The following is an 18196-nucleotide window of genomic DNA, read 5'->3' on the forward strand; positions in this document are numbered from 1 at the left end:
CTCAAAATACTGCTGTCTTTAGCTTGGTAAATCTACAATGCATCTTGAGTTTTCACTTCCTCTGTGAAACTCACTATGCTTAGCTTGCATGTTTTCCCCAAACACTGCATCCCTCCCAACCAAAGTCCGTGTTTCCAGCTAGCTGACCAGAAGCCCAAGAGAAATTTCATTAGCAAACAGTTGTTCAAAAAACCAGTGTAAAAATGTTTTTACACTGGTGCCTGTATTTTCATACTACATGTTCTGTCAGTAACTCCTAATTACTGAAACTCCAGTTTACTCCCTCTACAAAACCAAATGACATTTTACAGACTTTGAAAAAAATGAAGGATATTGACATATAAACATATAAATTATTCAGAAATTTTGGGTTGTTATGCACCATACACAGAGAAGTAATTACTTTCCATCAGATTGTTCAAACTCAGATATGAGGCTCCTCACCAAATAGCTTCAAGAGGAACGTAAGAATTCAGAAGCACTTTTAAAAGCAGTCCAAAACTTCAGCATCACCATTTTGATCAGCAAGTAACTCACCCATGATGAATATATAGTCTACCACAAACTTTCTTGAAACCTTTTTTTAAACACAAACATATTACAGTCTGAATTCTTCACATTAGAATCTTCATAAATAGTTAAGACTGTTTGCTGTGCTCCTCTGACATATTTATGGAAGATGTTTGTGAAGTTTCACAAACAAGAGGGAAAAAGATATGTAAACAAACAAAACCAATTTTAAGATAAATCCTTAATCCCTCCCACAATCATCAAATAAAACCAAAAACTGATGTAATGAGTAAAATGAAGGTAGTTGTAAAAGCAGGACATCACATGCCTCCCATAGGTAAAGGCGGGCCATTCTACTCTCACCTTTATCACGGTCATAGAGTAAATCTTCTGTTGAGCAAGGACTCCCATCCTGAGATTCAGGAGGGCAAAAGGGAGACACACACGGTGAATGACTGCTGCAGCTGCTGCTGCGCTCCTGGACAGACGGAGTCTGAGTGTCAATGCTTCGTGTACTACTACTACGATAGTGAGCAGGTAGTGGGGCCCTTCGACCATCGGGGATATCCAAAGGCTGCAAGAGAAACAGGCAATTCAGGTTACAGAGGGAAGATCAAATTCCTAAGCGGTGTCAGCCTGCAGCACTCCTAACTACAGTAACGAGGCAAAGCCTTAAGGACAGAAAACGAGCAATTTCGGAAAGAAAAAAATTGACAGAAGTTAATAATGCAATGGACAATGGACACAACATTAATTGTGCTGAATGCTGGGACAATGAATGTACGGATGTTCCAAGCCAACTATATACTCTTAATGCAAAGTTAACCTCAGAACACATGTGCTAGTATTATGTTTTTATATTTTTAATGACAGTTTAAAAACCCAAACCTTTCAAATAAACAGATCTCTAATTACACTTAGTAATACAATTTTCAATAAAGGTCACTATTGTTATGAAAGAAAAACAGGTACCCTGACAGAGATCATATTTGGATAGAAGGGAAAGTAGAAAATGTCAAATACAGTTGCATACTATTGCCATAACAACCAAATGAATTACAACTATAAATGAAGCCATCCAAGTTTTGCTAGTAAGTCATAATTCTCTGACACACCTCTACATTCCATCCTTCACTTCTATAGGTGACTTCTGACAAAATGGCAACTAAGTAGATGATGCACAGGCTTACACAAGGTTCACAAGCTTTGTCTTGAACCAGAGCTAGTAAGCACTGCCTGCTCCTATCAGCCCAGTTGGCACTGGCCAGGGTGATCTTGCATCCCGTTCTGCAATATACTGTGTAGACATGTTCACAGGAGTGGATTGGCACGTTCTACTTACTTGTCCTTACCAGTGGAAAACCAGTTTTATCCTAAATACAGTGCTGCTTTAAATGTAAGAAATCAAATGAGAATTACCATTTTGCTTAAAAGAGAAGGGGAAAAAATGCCTGCAAGATTTAAATATAATTTATCCTCATTTCGGTGAGGACTGTATCCAAGTCATAGAGAACAACCCAAATGATCTAGCTACAAGAAAAAACGTTTTTCCTTCTCACTTCAAAAGAACGTTTTTATTCTATTGCTTTCCTCTTCTCCGTATACTCAAAAACTATAACAGTTATTGTTCCAGAGCCTAAAACGCAACCCAACACTTTCGCTAGCAATGAGGACATGAAACTTATTGGCCAAGTATCACATTCGTCTCTTTTCAGCAATAATCTATCCAGAAAACCACCACATATTACACAAAGACGCAGACATAGCAGAGCTGGAAGATCCTTCTCTTAAGAGCCAGTTAATACCATTTCACATTTCAATTAAGAGCAAAGAAACACACTATAAAGAGAACATTACAGTTGCTACATCAAATGCTGAAAAGTTTGGACACGGCTGTGCGGTCTGTTCCAACAGCTCCTTCACACTGTATATGTGTTACAACATGACTACATGTTGCTATTCCCACCACCCTCAACAGGCCATGACTCATTCAATGCACAAGATAGATGTGAAGCATTCTATCATTTGTTACACAGACAGCACAGAGGTAGAAAACAAGACTGAAGCTGTAGAAAGAAAGCAGTCTCATAATTAACATAACCAAAAAATAACTGCTATGCAGAACAGCATTTTTATTTCCACCTCTGCCATAAAAATTCTGTGAGATGACAGGAAGTCATTTGAACCAACCTTTTCTTTTATGGTATCTTTTCTGGATGTCCAGTCTATATAGGACTGATTTGCAAAAGTCTTCAACACTCACAGATGCAGCAGGCGACTATGGGAGCTGCACTTTAAACTCCTAAAATGGCATGCAGTATCCTGAACTACCTGAAGAATCACATTATAGAAGCCTGATGGATTTGTGTTTCTCCATCCATAAAGCGTAGATAATACCATCTTTCTTCTCACACAGGTGTGATAAAAAGAGAACAAAAATTCAAGACTCCTATTATATAGAAGCAAAAACCCAGGAAGAAATTCAGATTTCTAACTTCAAAGCAAGGTTTAATAGTGAGCATTAGGACACATATCTAATGAGGAGAAAACAAAAACACCAACAGCTGCTCATTAAGCGCATATACTAAGCTCTATGTAACAGGTAAAGGAAGGATTCCAGGGAGAGAAAAAAACAGTAAGTGATCACATAATTAAAGACTTCAGGATGACACAGATGTTCTTCCACACCTGGAAGAACAACACAGTCTTATGTAGTCAGGAAGCATATATACCAAATCACATATTTCAACCTCCACTGAATTAAAATTTGAGGTACAAAAAGTTATCTGTATTTTAAGACATGCCTCTAAATATACACACAACTAGAAAAAGTTAATATTTATCACTCTTTCCAAGTAAAGTAACTTTTAAGGCATAGAAAATGCCTGCAAATATTTCAGATTACTGTGCTTCTGAATTTCTTTCCCTTAGTTCTGCATCCAAGTTTTGACAAGTGCAAAAAACTTCAGGAAAATATCAACTAGAAGTATTCCACTTTTTAATAATTTTACGTATTCAACCTCATCAACATTGAAAAATACTCTAGAAGTTACTCTCCAAGAGACATGCCTAAACTATTCTAAAAACTAAGTCTTCACAATCTTACAACATAAGAAATAGGGTAGCTAACTTGATGGAACTGCAATTAGTTTTCACAACACTCGATGCATGGAAAACAACTAGAAATTAATGCATTCTATCTGCTGGGGTTTGGTTTGTTTGGTTTTGGGTTGGGGTTTTTTTTCTTGCAAAAGTGTCCAGTCATGTACTACCCTTATGTCAGATGTATTCTGACAGGACAACTGCCAACCCCTATAGGACAGGGTGTTCTTGGACACAGTTACATGCTGCCTTCACATGCTTGCAATGGTGTGGAAATGCTCCATTTGACAACAACATGCATCTCTCAATACACTGTTAAAATTCAGCACATTGTTTTAAGCATCAGTATTTTCCTGGAAAAAAAACAAAAACGCCCTACTCAGTAGCATCAGGAACGATACTGTGATATACTAATGGGAGCCTTAAAAATAATCTGTTCTTCACAAGCCTTAGATCTATTTCGGAGGCAACTTCTTGAGAGCAAAACATTCAATGTTTTTGATTTAAAAACTGTTCTCTAGATTGGAACACAAAGGCAGATATAGGAAAGTGCTTCTTTCTTTTAGCATCAGTGAAGTCATCGACGTATTAGGTAAGGTGCGAGTGCAAAAACCGGTAATGTATCCTTGGAAGGAACACTATGAAAAAAACTCAAGACTTTTCAGATGAAGGATATGAAGATTTAAGTAAGGATCCTTTGCATATGTGCAAATTAGAAAAAGTTAATTTATTACAGGATTAAGTATTCTGATAGGTACATAAAACCATATTGCTATTTCCAGAAGCATCAGAAATCAAAACACGAAACATGTTAATCGTTTTACTTATATTGTGCGACAGTCCATCGAAATTGCTTCATTTCCAATTACTTCTGTGTACCTGAAAGATAGCTCTGGTAATATTTTTTTCCTATTACAAGACTTATGCATGTGTCTGTGTCCTGCTACAGGGCACTTTCCATTATTTTCGCAATGCACCCTGTAAGGGGGAACACTTCCGACCCCCCGCTCTCAACAAGTCCATCATCTTATCGTACCGGTCTCCAACATTTGTGTTGTGGAGTCACAACGGGACAAAGAACAGAAGTCTGTCACAACTTCACAAAAAGTTGACTCTCGTTTACACGTTTTGGTGGGAACAGAGATATACCGTCACAATTTCCTGGAAAACTAGTCACCAAGTTATAAAACAGGAAGGAAAATATATCCAGGATCTTTGAATAAATGCATGAGAAGATGAATTAAAGCTTATTAATAAATCTGAGGAGAAAGGTGATTAAGAAAGTGACTCAAAAAAAGCCGACTTTAACTTAGTTTTATGAAAGAAAAAGAACACCTTCAGCTAAGCAAGATGAATGATCTGAAAGAATATACACTTAACATGGCTAAACTGAAAAGAATTTAGTATTTGGAATGCTTTGACCACTTACAATGCAAGCCCTCTAAACTTTATGGTCAATGAGATTATTAAAAGCTAATGACATAATGACATTACCGTATTATCACCTATCTTTGTGAAACACAAAAATAACAAGACTGATGTCTACAATAATTATTTTCACTTTTATAAGTAATAATACTTTTGTAAGTACAGTTTCTATTAAAATATGATTAAAAAACAGCAAAGAAGCACGTTTCAAACTGCTAACAGAACTAAGTCAGTACAAGAGAAGACAGAAGACATATTCCAAATCACTTTATATGTATTTTAAGAAGTAGGATTACAAAATTTCAAGTCGGCAAAAGGGAAAACAGAAAGTATGGTAACATCATACCCTACAAAACCCCAAAACAAGTCTAAAAAATAAACAGATTTGTGTATCTGAAGACTAAGCAAGGAAGTATGAAACTGGGAGAAAAGGTTCACTGGTTACCCATTTTAACCGGAGGCTAAATTAAAAAAGTAATTCAAGTAATAGCCATAAAACTATCCATAAAACTGCTTTAATATTAAGCTTATTTTTGTCCTACCTAGTCTGATTTCAATACATGAACTAAGAAGCATTTTTTAAAAGAAAAAATATTAAAATCACAAGTTTATACTGAAGAGATGAGACAGTAGTAGAAAAAAATTCAAGAACACTAGACTAAAATTCTTAAAAGTTTTAACAGAAATAAAATGCATTTTATTTTACTTGGGACAGCCCAAACGTGGTTATCGAAATGAAACGGAAGGAATTAGAAAGCTATTAATGTAGCACCTAAATCTGGGGTGTGTGTGATGGGTGGGGGGATGGGTGTGTGTGAAAAAATTCAGTAGTACGTGGCACCTAAAATAAAGGTAATATTCCTTCTTGGTGTTTTTAGCAGGTTGTATGTTATTCCCCAAATCTTTCCTGGCAAACAAATACAGATTCACAATAGGGCAACAAAGCATTTTATGCAGTTGGATATATAAATTCCTATGAAAATTAAGGTTTGAACATGCACTGTTAAAACTGTGAAGTAAAGGTGGAAACAGGTTAAAAGAAACAGGTTAAAACAGTTAAAACCAGCTGAAAATCTAGATGCACACCAATCTTACAAGTAAGCCTACAGAATAATTTATCCTTCACACATCACCCAAAGCAACCAACCACATTTGATTGCTATTTGAAAATACTTTCTAAAAATACAGAACGTTACAGCAAGTAAGAATGGCAGAAAATTGAAAGAAAAATAAATTGTTTCACTGACAGTGAAACTTAAGAATTTTGGTTTCCTATGATTTATCTTTTGTTCAGTAATTCCTAACCTTTAACCTAGCTGCACCAGCTCCCCCTGGCTAAAAACAGGCCAAACTGTTGTATTAGGAGAAAGTTCACCAGCAGTAAGATTGAGTAAATTACTCTTGTTATGATCTTCCTTAAGTAAGCTATATGAGATCAAGCTCAGAGACAGTGCTAGGAGTCCCACTTCAGGTCCCACTAGACCAGACTTCACAGAAATTAAGAGTAACATAGCAGGAAACAACCCTCTGCCCACAAAAATTGACTTCAAGGGCAATGTCTAATTTATGACTTTCTTTTGTGTCTGAAGACTCTCACCAGCTAGATGTTTGCAAGAACGGTTCACTATTGCCTTGGTTGCATAAACTGCTGAGCACCTCTGGCCCCATTCCAACAATGCACTTAAGTATGTGCTTAACTGTTTTGCTGGATCAGAGCCAGTACATTCAGTAACTTAGGAGTCTGAGTTCTGCATCCCAAGCAATAAGCTGTCAAAGCCCAAGGACAGCATTTATGAAGATGATTTGTCCGATAAATAAATGACATGTCCCCTAACCACAGGAGATTACAACCTTAGCCATAGCAATATAATGGTGGCACTGTAATATATACCTTTACATACTCTCTTTGGAGATGGTGCAACAAAGTTTATTGATTAGGGCTTTCGGTTTGTGTGCTTGTTTTTTTCCTTATTCCCTGTTACAACACACACCCCTTCTAAAGGGATGAGACAGGCTTAGGAAAGCAAACTTAGCATAAAACTTCTACTACTACAATATTTCATTCTTAAGACTGCTTTGTCTGCACAGCTAAGTCTCTGGAGAAGCCAGAACTATTCCAAAACTTCTTAAGTTTACTGCTGAAATGCAGAACTACAAATACAGGTTTTGAAATTCTAAACCTCTGATTAAAGTTTTATAGGTTGACTTGTACACTGAATTGCTACTACATGAGCACAAGAAAAGAACCTACATCTTAAGAGAACACTAGAAAAAACAGTACTTTATTCCACAGCAGAAAATCTTCATTGGCTATTTAGGAAACAGTGGCTGTAAACCATGTTATTTCATGTTTTAAAGTGTCATCTAAGCACTCCAGCACTCCTCAATGACAATTCCAACTCCCGTTCTCCCACATAAGCAAAGCTGCCCATTTATCAGTATTTCCCATACAGAGATCTCCTATGACAGATCACAGCGGTTTCATGGAAGTAAAATGGTCCACATTCAGTTTATGGAAGAAAAGCATTAAAATAAAAAAGCAGAGCATAGCACAGGAAACTTTAAGTCTTGCCTAAGAAAGAGAATGCAAAATGAAGCAAATAAATTAATCTGGTCTCTAATTGCTACTGTAGCCTGAAGTATCTACATTTTCAAGCACTTGCATTTCACACAAAAACTTTCAAGTTCTCTACAGAAATGGCATTCTAAACAAAGTATATTTGGCCAGAAGCACTATAAAAACAAAAAAAAAAAAAACCCCAAACCCCCAAAAACAAACATCACCCTAAAACACTAAACCAAAATTTTCAAACAAACAGTTCTTTGAAGAAAATTATTTTTAATTTCAGCCACAAGAAAGGTTACTCACTAGGAAGGTTTCCCATGTGTTTATAGATTATGAAGAAAAAACCAACCATAAACATGTTAATATAAGCTTACCTTGGATACTTCTTCTTTTCCACTGTTTTCTTTAATGAATACCTTTTCCAGTTCAGGGCTTATTCCTTCTACATTACACGGCACACGTGAAACAGTTGATTTTGGCACTGAAATGTTTGACAGTGGCATAGGGACTGATCTGGAAATAGAAGCCTAGAAGGTAGAGAGTAACATGATTTGAAGCTGGAACATGGAATAAAGACAGAAGCCTGAGACCAAAACTCTAAGCACTAAAGTACTAAATAAACTTAAAAAGCAAGAAGCTGTGTATTACTTTTACCATCTAGAAGATCGTCTTTACTTGGCAAATTTAAATAAGAAAAAATGTTTGCACAAATCAAAAGCCACTACAATTACCTCTACTTAATTCAAAGAAGTGTCCTATAACAAAAGCATTCTACTACTTCACTTATCAGTATGTAGGCAGCTATACATATTTTTTTAGATGTATTGACTACAGAATACACTGTAGGGGGATGGGGAGCACATGGGGGGTGGGGGGGCTGATGGTTTAACTGGGACCCAAAAGACATTTCGTAACGTTCCTAAGGCTTAACCACACAACTGAAATACTCACTGTACTTTTCTCTTTTAGCTGGCTTTAGTGAATGAAAAATAAAGCATTTGTTCTGAACCTTTAATTTCATTAGCTTACAGCTTTTCAGAACTTAAGTTCTTAAATCATTTCAAGTTTAAGAATCATGCATGTAAATAAATACAAGTATGTTTTTCAGAAAAACCTGTTGGGAGCGGAGCTCTCTTACCAACAGGAACCATTCAAAAGCGTGCAGATGCATCTTGCAGTCAACCTCAAAAGCTACCTTGGCAGCAGCTACACAGCATAGATGTACTTATGCTGACAGCCATGAACAACGTTCACGTCCCAATATATGTTCTTTTCTTGTTCAAAGAATCACAGGATGCTTAAGACAAAATCTAAAATTTTTTCTGAGTTCTTGATAGATGAACATTGCCCAATATGCAGCTCCAAAGGCGCACATCACTTGTGTACAGGCATTCTCTGACCTGACAGTGACAGCTTCCCACAATGATTCCAGCACTGAAAACTTTACCAGCCTCATCGGAGAACACCTTCTTGAGAAATCAAAATGTTGCATGAGCCATGACAAAGTGAGCTTCAAGTACTAAAGTGTTCCTTCAAAGCACATGTCCTAGGTGGATTTCAGTCAGCGTCAAAGACTGTGCCACCGTTTACAGTCACAGTAAGAACAGGTACCTGCTACAGCTTACCTTGAAATGGGAAGCAAAACCTTTTTCTATGCAAAATGTAGTGGGATCCTTTGTTATAGAGGCATAAAAGTTTCAGGAAGAATATCAATTTCCTGTGTGTCTTCATCACAAGATTAGGCTTTAACCATGAGGTTTTATCCAAACAGAAGGAGGAAAATAAAGGATAAGCCATCACACCTCAACCTCTTCTTTCTAAAACACTAGCTATTTAAAAAGGCAGTCAGAAAATACACTGACAGAACCAACGCTTCAGGAGTTCACATGGTGGCCTGTTAGTAACATGGGGTCCAAGTTAAGGATCCACTGTACGTAAAATTTAATCAGGACTCAAATGTCTGCAACTGTTAAATGAGACATGATTAACTGCTTTCTACAGTGACTTAAGGTTCACGAAGTCATTGGCTGAACCTCGCCTGAGCTTTAGAACTCATAATTGGGTTTCAATTTCACTGGCAGTTTGTAAAGGCTAGAACAGACACTACATGGGGCATCTTCCATTGTACCCTGCTGAGAATCTGCCTCCATAGTCAGGTAATTTGGCCAGGGAATCTGTCCAAAGCTATTCTTCATGTGTGTCAGCATGTTCATAAGAGGAGAAATACAGATGTACTCAAAGCAGAACTGAATTTTTCTAACTTCATGAACACGAAAGTTACCTGAAAACAAAAACTGTCTTAGCCAGGCTAGTGTTAAAATGATCAGCTGTATTAAAATTTGCCTAAACTCACTCATCACTTTGAAGAATCGGTAATACAACGGGAAACAGAGGCTGTCAGGCTAGGAGCCTGAGCTTAACCTCTCAGAGACGAGGATATCAAACACATACACTGATGGCTAAAAGAAGTCCAGTCATCACAATGCCCATGGGTATAGAACATGAGAATGGTCATCAACATAAACTACACATAATATTTTGCATCTTAAAGATTGCTGAAGCCTGATGGAGGTTTTACTTTAAGTCACAGTGTCTAGAACAAGAACAGGCTGGTGATGATAGCAATTTTTCCATTTAGCGTGATGTAAGCTCTCAAAATACACTGCAATGACTGAAAACATAGCCACTGCAAGTACAAACTCTCATGCTAGAAGAAAGGATCCTTTATTGATAATGATTCTGAACTACGGTAACAACCAAGAGGTCTCTCCTAGATAAAGCCATGTAGAACAAGACTTTTATCCTATAGTGTGACAGTTCCTCTCTAGTCATCGGTCTAGAAAAAAGTCACCAGTTTCACATGCACCACCTTGATTTCAGCTGAGTTTAAATTCAAGGTGAATTATCACTTTCTTTTTAGAAAGTAAACACCACAGTATTGTCTTCCTTGATGTCACATAGAAATTGCCTCTCTGGCCAAGAATTGACCAATAAGTAAAGTATCAGTAAGATTCTTAAAATAGGATAAGGAAATGAGATCTTCCCTCAAAGCTGGTGATACAGGATTGCTGTCTTTTACTGATGAATACGTGGTAAAGTGAATTACAAGTCCGTTCATAACAATCTGTTAGCTTGTTACTTACTGCTTAAAGACTAATTAATTGTTAGGCTGCCAATCCAGACTGCTTAGCCTTGGTACTTTTTATTTATTTTCTATTTTTATTTTTTTTAACCAGCTGAGATGAAATTGGGCTGTGAAACTGATAAGCGAATACCTTCCAGAGGAGCAGAGGTTTTTGAAAGCGTACCGCAAAAATTAGACTTGGAAGCAAGTATGTATCCCTGGAAACACGTTCTTATCTGGCCACACTCAGAATTTTTACAGCATCTTGACATATTTTAGTTGCTATCCTGCTTACATTTTCTTTCTTTTATTATATGACAACTATCAGATAAATGTCAGTGAAGATGCAATGGTATCAGGTTGTTAAGCATTTCAGTGCACCACACAAGAAAATAAACAGAAGAAAGATGGGAAGAAACAGCAGGTTTTTCACCCAACCCTGATAAGGTAGGAGGCTGTTAATATAAGCAACTATCTACTTACCTGAGTCTGACTGATTGCTATATGGTTGCCATGGAGAGGTGACTGACGTTCTTTCTCTTTACTGTGACGACTACTCTGCTTACTGCGCTGAAGCTGCTGCCTCAGTTTGGCAATCTGCTGAAAAGAAGTTCAGGTGAAGTGATAATGAGTTATTGAATGGCATATAAAGTGATTCACAGCCATTTTAAGTCCTCTTTGAAAGATTTTACAAGCACATGGGATTGCCTTCTCTCAAAGCATTAACATTAAAGCTTCTTTCTGCTTATTAGAAGATACTCTCTCCAAAGCATCTGACCTATTCACCAATCTGAACTTAGTCTAGTTACTTAACTTGCTCGTTTACAAACAAGCACTGTAATAACTGATGCAAACAAAAGCAGTCAGAGTAAGAATTTGTAGCAATTTCTAGGCTATAACTGGTTTAAACTGGGGCCTATACCCTACAGTTTAACTTATTTGATCTTAAACCAAACCGATGATTTTCTATGATAATTCATCATAGAAGTGAAGGGCCTTCACAAACTACTGGCAATCAACATCCATTGCTCATCCTGGAGAACTTATTTAATACATTTAATAGCATTTCCCTGCAGGCTAAATTATCACAGGTTTTTTCAGGCAGACAGAATTATCTTTTCTGCTGTCTGCTGCAAAGATGTTGAATAAGAAGTTACGTATTTTAAAGGTCAAATACAACTAAAGCTATTATCCATTTGACCTGCTCCTTTAAGAAGAAAACAAAGAATTTCATTTGGGGATTTATTCCTTATTTATGTATTTATAATAAATAACATTAATTTCTCTTGGATAATTTCTAGATGAGAGAGAGCATTTACCTCTATAAGCATTGTCTCAGAAGTTTAGACTGTGTGCAATTTCACACAACAGGTACAGATGGTTCCTTAAGACTGGATAATCTTTTCCTTTGGGTTCCAGCCCCACTATTCCTCATGCTCAGCACGCTAGCTTATAAGGCAGAGCATGCATGGCTCCATTTAATTTTTAACTCAGCTAGCGATACAATTGTTAAAAACCTAAAGAGCAAGTAAGGAGAAGCGAATGCACATGGAATTCATATTTCAAAGAAAAGTAACCTCTCTTTCCAAGTGACAGCTTACAAGCGTACGCACTCCGTGGTTAACTCCAAGTAGCTGGATGTATCACTAGAGCTCCTGCAAAGCAACTCTGTGGTACAGAACCACTTCACATCACTCTTCACAGTCTCAGAGATGAGAGTGCTTGGTGAAGAGGTCTGGATGAGCTCCGCTCCAGGCTGTCAACTTTTTTTGTGGTATTTCTGGTATCACTCACTAAAGAAGGATCCACCTTTAAGGCTTCATATCAAGTCTTGCCACAGCTCGTTACCCATATTCGGAGAACTGCTAATCAGAAATGGCTGAATACTTTCACCTTTCAGCAACAGACTTCCAAAAGGGTCTGCGTGTAGAATGCACCTAGAAAGACAGAGCCCTAATATGACTGAGTTTCTAACACAGACGAGCTAGATTTACAGAACTGGGAGACTAATCTCTCCATGGAAGGTGCAAGTCGGGTACCATGCTGGAAGAAATTTAAAAGGAATCTGTGGACATACTTTACCTCTACAAAAAAAATATTTTGCCCAGAACTTCCTCATTCTCTCAGTAGGAGTAATGGCAATTAGGAAACCTAGCTCCACAGAGAGATGAAAAAGCAAGTAGGTGACTAGTCTGGTAAGTATACCTACTTCTACAAAGATGTAGATCTTACATGAGAATGGGGAGAACAAGGAAATAACCTTCATCTTCCCCTTTAAAAACAGAAGAGAAAAAAGATGCCCAGATCAGAAGGCAGCAGTAGACTAAGATGGCTGGCTACAAGAATAATCAGGAAGCAAGGAGAGCTGTATATGAATCTTTCATTTCTGCTGCCTCTCCTTGATGCTGTGTGCTTCCTCACAGTTAAAAAGTTAAATATCCTATTTTTTTCTTTAAATAAAATCTGGCTTTCTGAGCTTTCCTCAGGAACATGCTATAAAAAAAGATCTATACAATTCCACCTCAGAGATCTGGCCGACTGATTTCTGTCACAAACAGAGAATCTTTGAAAGCATAGCCTCTCACTGTAAAACCTGGAGAGTGAAAGCACTAAATGGGAGAGTGTTGATAGGCTGGTATGTCTCTAGGCTAACCAAAACCTTGAAGTTCTGATACCCTGAAAGGAATCGTGGGCCCCTGGAATCTGAGGTTCTCTAAGCCACCTCAAGAGTATTTTTATTTTGACAGTCAGTAGTTCTTGACAGTAAGAGAAAGAAAAGACTTCTTGTGTCACTGGGGATAAACAGAAAAATGAAAACTTGTTGACGAATCTGACTGTGTATCTGGAGCCGATATAATCGCTGAAGCCAAACACGCCATGCAGTGAAGAAACAGATATGCCTTACCAGATCATCTGTCCTTAGCCCTGAACTTGAAGGGCCCTAGCTTTCCATGATGTGGTAGTTACCATCAGATTAAAAAAAAAAAATGAGAAAGGAAGGATGGGCATATAAAAAGGAATTTTCCATTTTTTATTCATCCTCCAGCACAGAAGACAGAGGCCAGCAGAAAAAATCCAGCTTCAGAGCAGCCACACTAAGCAGGTAGTGCAACCAAGCACACAGACAGAAGAATCCTCCAAACTAAACAATGCTCCATCTCTTCACTGAGATTCACCACTTACTAAAGCTAATCTTTAAATCCCAATAGCTTTTTTCCTTCTACAATATTGTCTTTTTATTGCAATTATCTTCCATCTCAAACTCAAATAAAGCCACTAATACTAACAGAAGAGGTAGCTGTGCTAGCTTCAAAGTTTCTCTTCACCTTCTTCCCCAGCAGCAGAGAAGCACAACCAGAGCATCAAACATAACCAAAGTGAGCTGCAGACAGGTATAAGGCACACTAATCCTAGGAAAACATACAATTTGTGTAGTGAGGGAAGAGTCTGAAATGTATGTTTTGATGGCACCTGTCTTAGCAAGTATCTCAAAGAAACAGCAGATTCTGTCTCTTGGGCACTTGACCAATGCAACCAATACAAGCTAGGGAATTGACTGTGCAAAGAAAATGGTGCAAAGTAAGGGATATCAGGGAAACATCTACTTACTGGAAAATCCAGCCATTACACTGTTGTAAATACATTCTGAAATTTAACTCCATTCAGGGCAGCAATACAGATATTTCATTTAGGAAGACGAGGCAGAAAAGGAATAACGTGCTATGCTGGGGGAAAAAGTGCAGTAAAAAACCACTCCATTTTAACAGGGCAGCTAAGAACAGAAAGGGGTTGGGGTGACCGTTTCCCTCACATGCCCAAGTACTGAGCATGAAGGTGATTGAGGCATACACAATCACATTAAGGAACACATGTAAATCATCACAAAAGATCTAATGTGTATCCTCTAAACCATCAAGCTGCTGAAGACATTAAAGCCTTAGCCTTGCACATATGTGCACCCAGATCCATAAAATGTCACCATTTCAGTATACCAATTCAAATGCTCTCCCTGTCTACCTAGCTTGAAGGTGGGCAGAATAACACAAGTGTCTTCTTAGATGATACAGCTGAAAACACAAAAATTAAAAAATTTAAAAAATCAAGGTACTCCTCAAGGAACAAACACAATTGGAACCCTACTTACATTGTTCAGATACAATTACTTAAAATTATTTTGCTACTTTACAAGGTGTAAACATATATTGTAGTAAATTTCAAAATCTAGCTTTTAATTCATACTTGGCAAGTCCTCTCACGTGACTGTATGGCAGGGGAACACAAGGCACATATCTGTGCGCATTTCAAAAAGATTAAGATGTTTTCAGCCTTTCCTCTTCGAGAGGCTGTTCCCTGCAATATTTGTTAACATATCAGAAAGATTCTTTTCTTCATGTACTTTAAAGTTTTATAAAATCAAAAACCAAAACAAGCTGACAAAAACCCCCAAGAAAACACAAAGATCAGTGCATCCTAACAGTAATAAACCTACATCAGGTCATTCAGGGCACGAACTTGCAGTTCAGCCTTGATGGTTTACTGTTATACAACTAACTGTAAGATGACCAAAGATTATTAAACAAACAAGAAGGTGGGAAAAATACCTATATTTTTTGCTTGCTGATTAATTTTACAGCTAAAAGTATACTTGAAATAAACATGAATCTTGTCTACACCACTTGTAATATTCATGCAGTCTAATACAACTAATGGCACAAACCTGAGAAATAAGCAAACTGGTTTGGTTCTTTACAACACTGGAATAATCTGAGTATCCTGATAGTTTTTCATTTGAAGAGACCTAGGTCTGCAGACTACTAATACGAAGGAACACGTCACATCTCAGCATTCCTGTCCAAACGCTCATTAATATTTACCAGTCAATAGGTTGTATTGGCCACATATACATACATCAGGCTACACAACATGGTAACTTCCTATTGCTGAACAAGCCACAAACTCCTCATTAATGAGAGCAGATTCTAACTCATTCATGAACCATTTGTTAATAAACAAGTTAACCAGTAGGTCAAAGAGCAAAATAAGCATTAGAAATTCAACCTAAGTCTTTGAATGCAATCTTTCAATTCATATATGAAAGCACATAAAAAGTGCAAGCTCTCATATTTGATTCCCTTTTATTCCAAAGTCCTTTTCAAGTACTCTGTGAGAGCAAAAGGGATCTTCCAGTGGGGTTTGCTGGTGTCAGTGTAACAGATCCAGCATACAGAGGTGCTTAAGAGAAGTGAAAAATCAGCTGTCTGAAATACTCATGTCTTTAAAAACCTACACAAACTGAAAAGTATTTGTTTTAAATCCTGGGGGTTTTCCAGTTCTGAGTACATTCCACTTCAGGGTAAGTTATAACTAAAATTATCCCTATTCAACAGAATTTCAACCTAACTTTCAGGTTGAAAGGGAAAAAAAATACCAGTGGTTCAAATCACTGCTTGGTTTGTGTCCAGTAAAAAGACCAATAGCAATCTTTATCTCCCAATTAAGATGTGTATCTCTTAAAATAATGTTAAAGGAGTCTGGCATTGTCTTAGTTATATTCAAGTTATATTCAAGACTTCTTAAAAACAAGCAGTAGAACTCTTCAGACTGATTAAAAAAAAGGTAAATTTTATTAGGAAGTGATTAAAAAAGCACACTATCATTACAAAGTTCATATTGAGAACTGAGGAGTTTTAAATTTTTCAATAGACCCACTACAATAAAGCAAGCATTGCCTGTTTCACTGTTAGACAGATTCAATCCTGACACTCACCTATTTCAATTCAAGGGCAAAATGATTTTCAACTACCCCAAATGAATTTTTTTTTAATGTGGTAATACAGAATTAATTGCTTGCTTGGGATCTTGAAGTCTATAGATTCGTTTTTAGTTTTTTTAAATGTACATCTTCTAAAAAGAGCTCCCAGTTGTGCTGAATAAATGAATTTAATTGCAATAGCTCTAAAAGTAACCAAGAAAAAAAACACTATTTTTTTTTAAATTTAAAAGTACATTCAATCATCTTTATCAAAAACAATTAAAACTATGCATACAAGTAGTTGGCTAGTTTACAGTATCAACAGAATAAAAAATACATGCTAGAAATCAGTCCGTTAATTGTTGGAACAAGAAAACATGAATCCAAACTGCTAAGACAAGCCAAGGAAACTGTAAACAGCTATCTACTTGTTTACTGTCAGATCTATGGGAGACAATTCCAAATGCTGAGCAGAACAAGTTACCTATGTTACTCATAACAAATGCAGTCACCCAGGAGAGGTGATACTTTCATTTCCATTATTTAAGCTCTTGCTTTCAGCTACCTATAGCTTTGTCAAGTTTTCTCTGAAGTCTACCATGTAACATATCCAGTTCACCTATCCCCTTCCCATCAGAGATTTCAGTACAAGTATTAAGAGCTGTTTTAAGAATGAGATTAAAATGAAAGGGAGGTGGAAATCATTTTACCATGTTATGCGCTAAAACACATCATGGTAGCTTTTTACCTGGGAAGCTCTGCTGTCCAATGCTCTGGAAGAACGTGCCCCTCTATTCCCTTGGAAAAATCTTTACATTGGGCAAAACTTTAACAAAAATTTCAGTTTGCACAGGGTCAAGAAAGATGTTTGGAACTGACAGCTGCATTTGCAAGTAATTCTGTCCCTAGTGGGCTTTACAGTTTGAATAGAAGTGCCCCAGAGAATTTTTCCTTCCAGAAACTGCAAATTACTGTGGCACAAAGAAACTGAGTGCAGAGATACTGTTGGTATTGAAAAACTCTTAACACCTACCACACAGGCATTAAGTAGCCAGACAGAGAAGTTGGAACAGGACTTACAGGGAGGGAAAGGAAAAAAGAAAGGCATGAAATAGAAGCCAAAAAATGGAGAGAGAGAGAGAGAGAGAGAGAGAGAGAGAGAGCACGCAGACAGAAAGCTGAAAAGTACCTGAGTAAGAGCTCAAGTAAGGGAAGATAGGCAAAAACTGGCTGGATAATGCACATAGAATGACACTGGGACTATAAACCTGGGGAACTAGAAAAGGCAAGACAACTGTTGGAGGAAAGGGAAGAACTATCAAATGGAGATGACAAGGGGAGGTTTGGGGGTGAATAACCACTGCAAAATTTGGATAGAAACAATTCCCTTCCACACATCCCATTTTGCCCATTACTGTATTCTATCAGAAAGGAACCATGAGACACATTGGCCCCGCATTTCTTGTATTTCTTTTGTGGTCACTCCATAAAGAAGATGGCAACCCAGCACAATGGATCACTGTTATCAAATGGCAGAGACTTGCTTACATGCTGAAGGTTTCGCTATCACTGACAGCCACAGCCCTGTGGTGAAGAAAAGCTGCTTGCTGCAGAACTTGATAGGGAACTGCCAGAAGACGAGGGACGGTCTCTCAGTTAAAGCAAGCAAGCGTTACCCTGGAAATGCTGATGCTGTTCCTGCCCCTGCTACAAT

The 18196-nt window shown here is 37.4% G+C and overlaps 1 protein-coding gene across 4 annotated transcripts in view; it reads right to left on the reverse strand.

The window, feature by feature from the left end:
• Positions 1-18196, reverse strand: part of GLCCI1 (glucocorticoid induced 1) — a 58385-nt gene that overhangs the window by 9021 nt on the left and 31168 nt on the right. For 2 of the 4 annotated variants that reach the window (XM_056338752.1, XM_056338750.1), the window contains exons 4-6: positions 11214-11330; positions 7981-8133; positions 874-1084 (exon numbers count right to left, since the gene is read on the reverse strand). In XM_056338752.1, the coding sequence (XP_056194727.1) occupies positions 874-1084; positions 7981-8133; positions 11214-11330 (481 nt within the window). The remainder of the gene's footprint in view (positions 1-873; positions 1085-7980; positions 8134-11213; positions 11331-18196) is intronic. The other 2 variants (XM_056338753.1, XM_056338751.1) reach the window with 1 other exon arrangement.

This window comes from Falco biarmicus, chromosome 4, assembly GCF_023638135.1.
Source record: "Falco biarmicus isolate bFalBia1 chromosome 4, bFalBia1.pri, whole genome shotgun sequence".
Classification (NCBI taxonomy): Eukaryota; Metazoa; Chordata; class Aves; order Falconiformes; family Falconidae; genus Falco; species Falco biarmicus.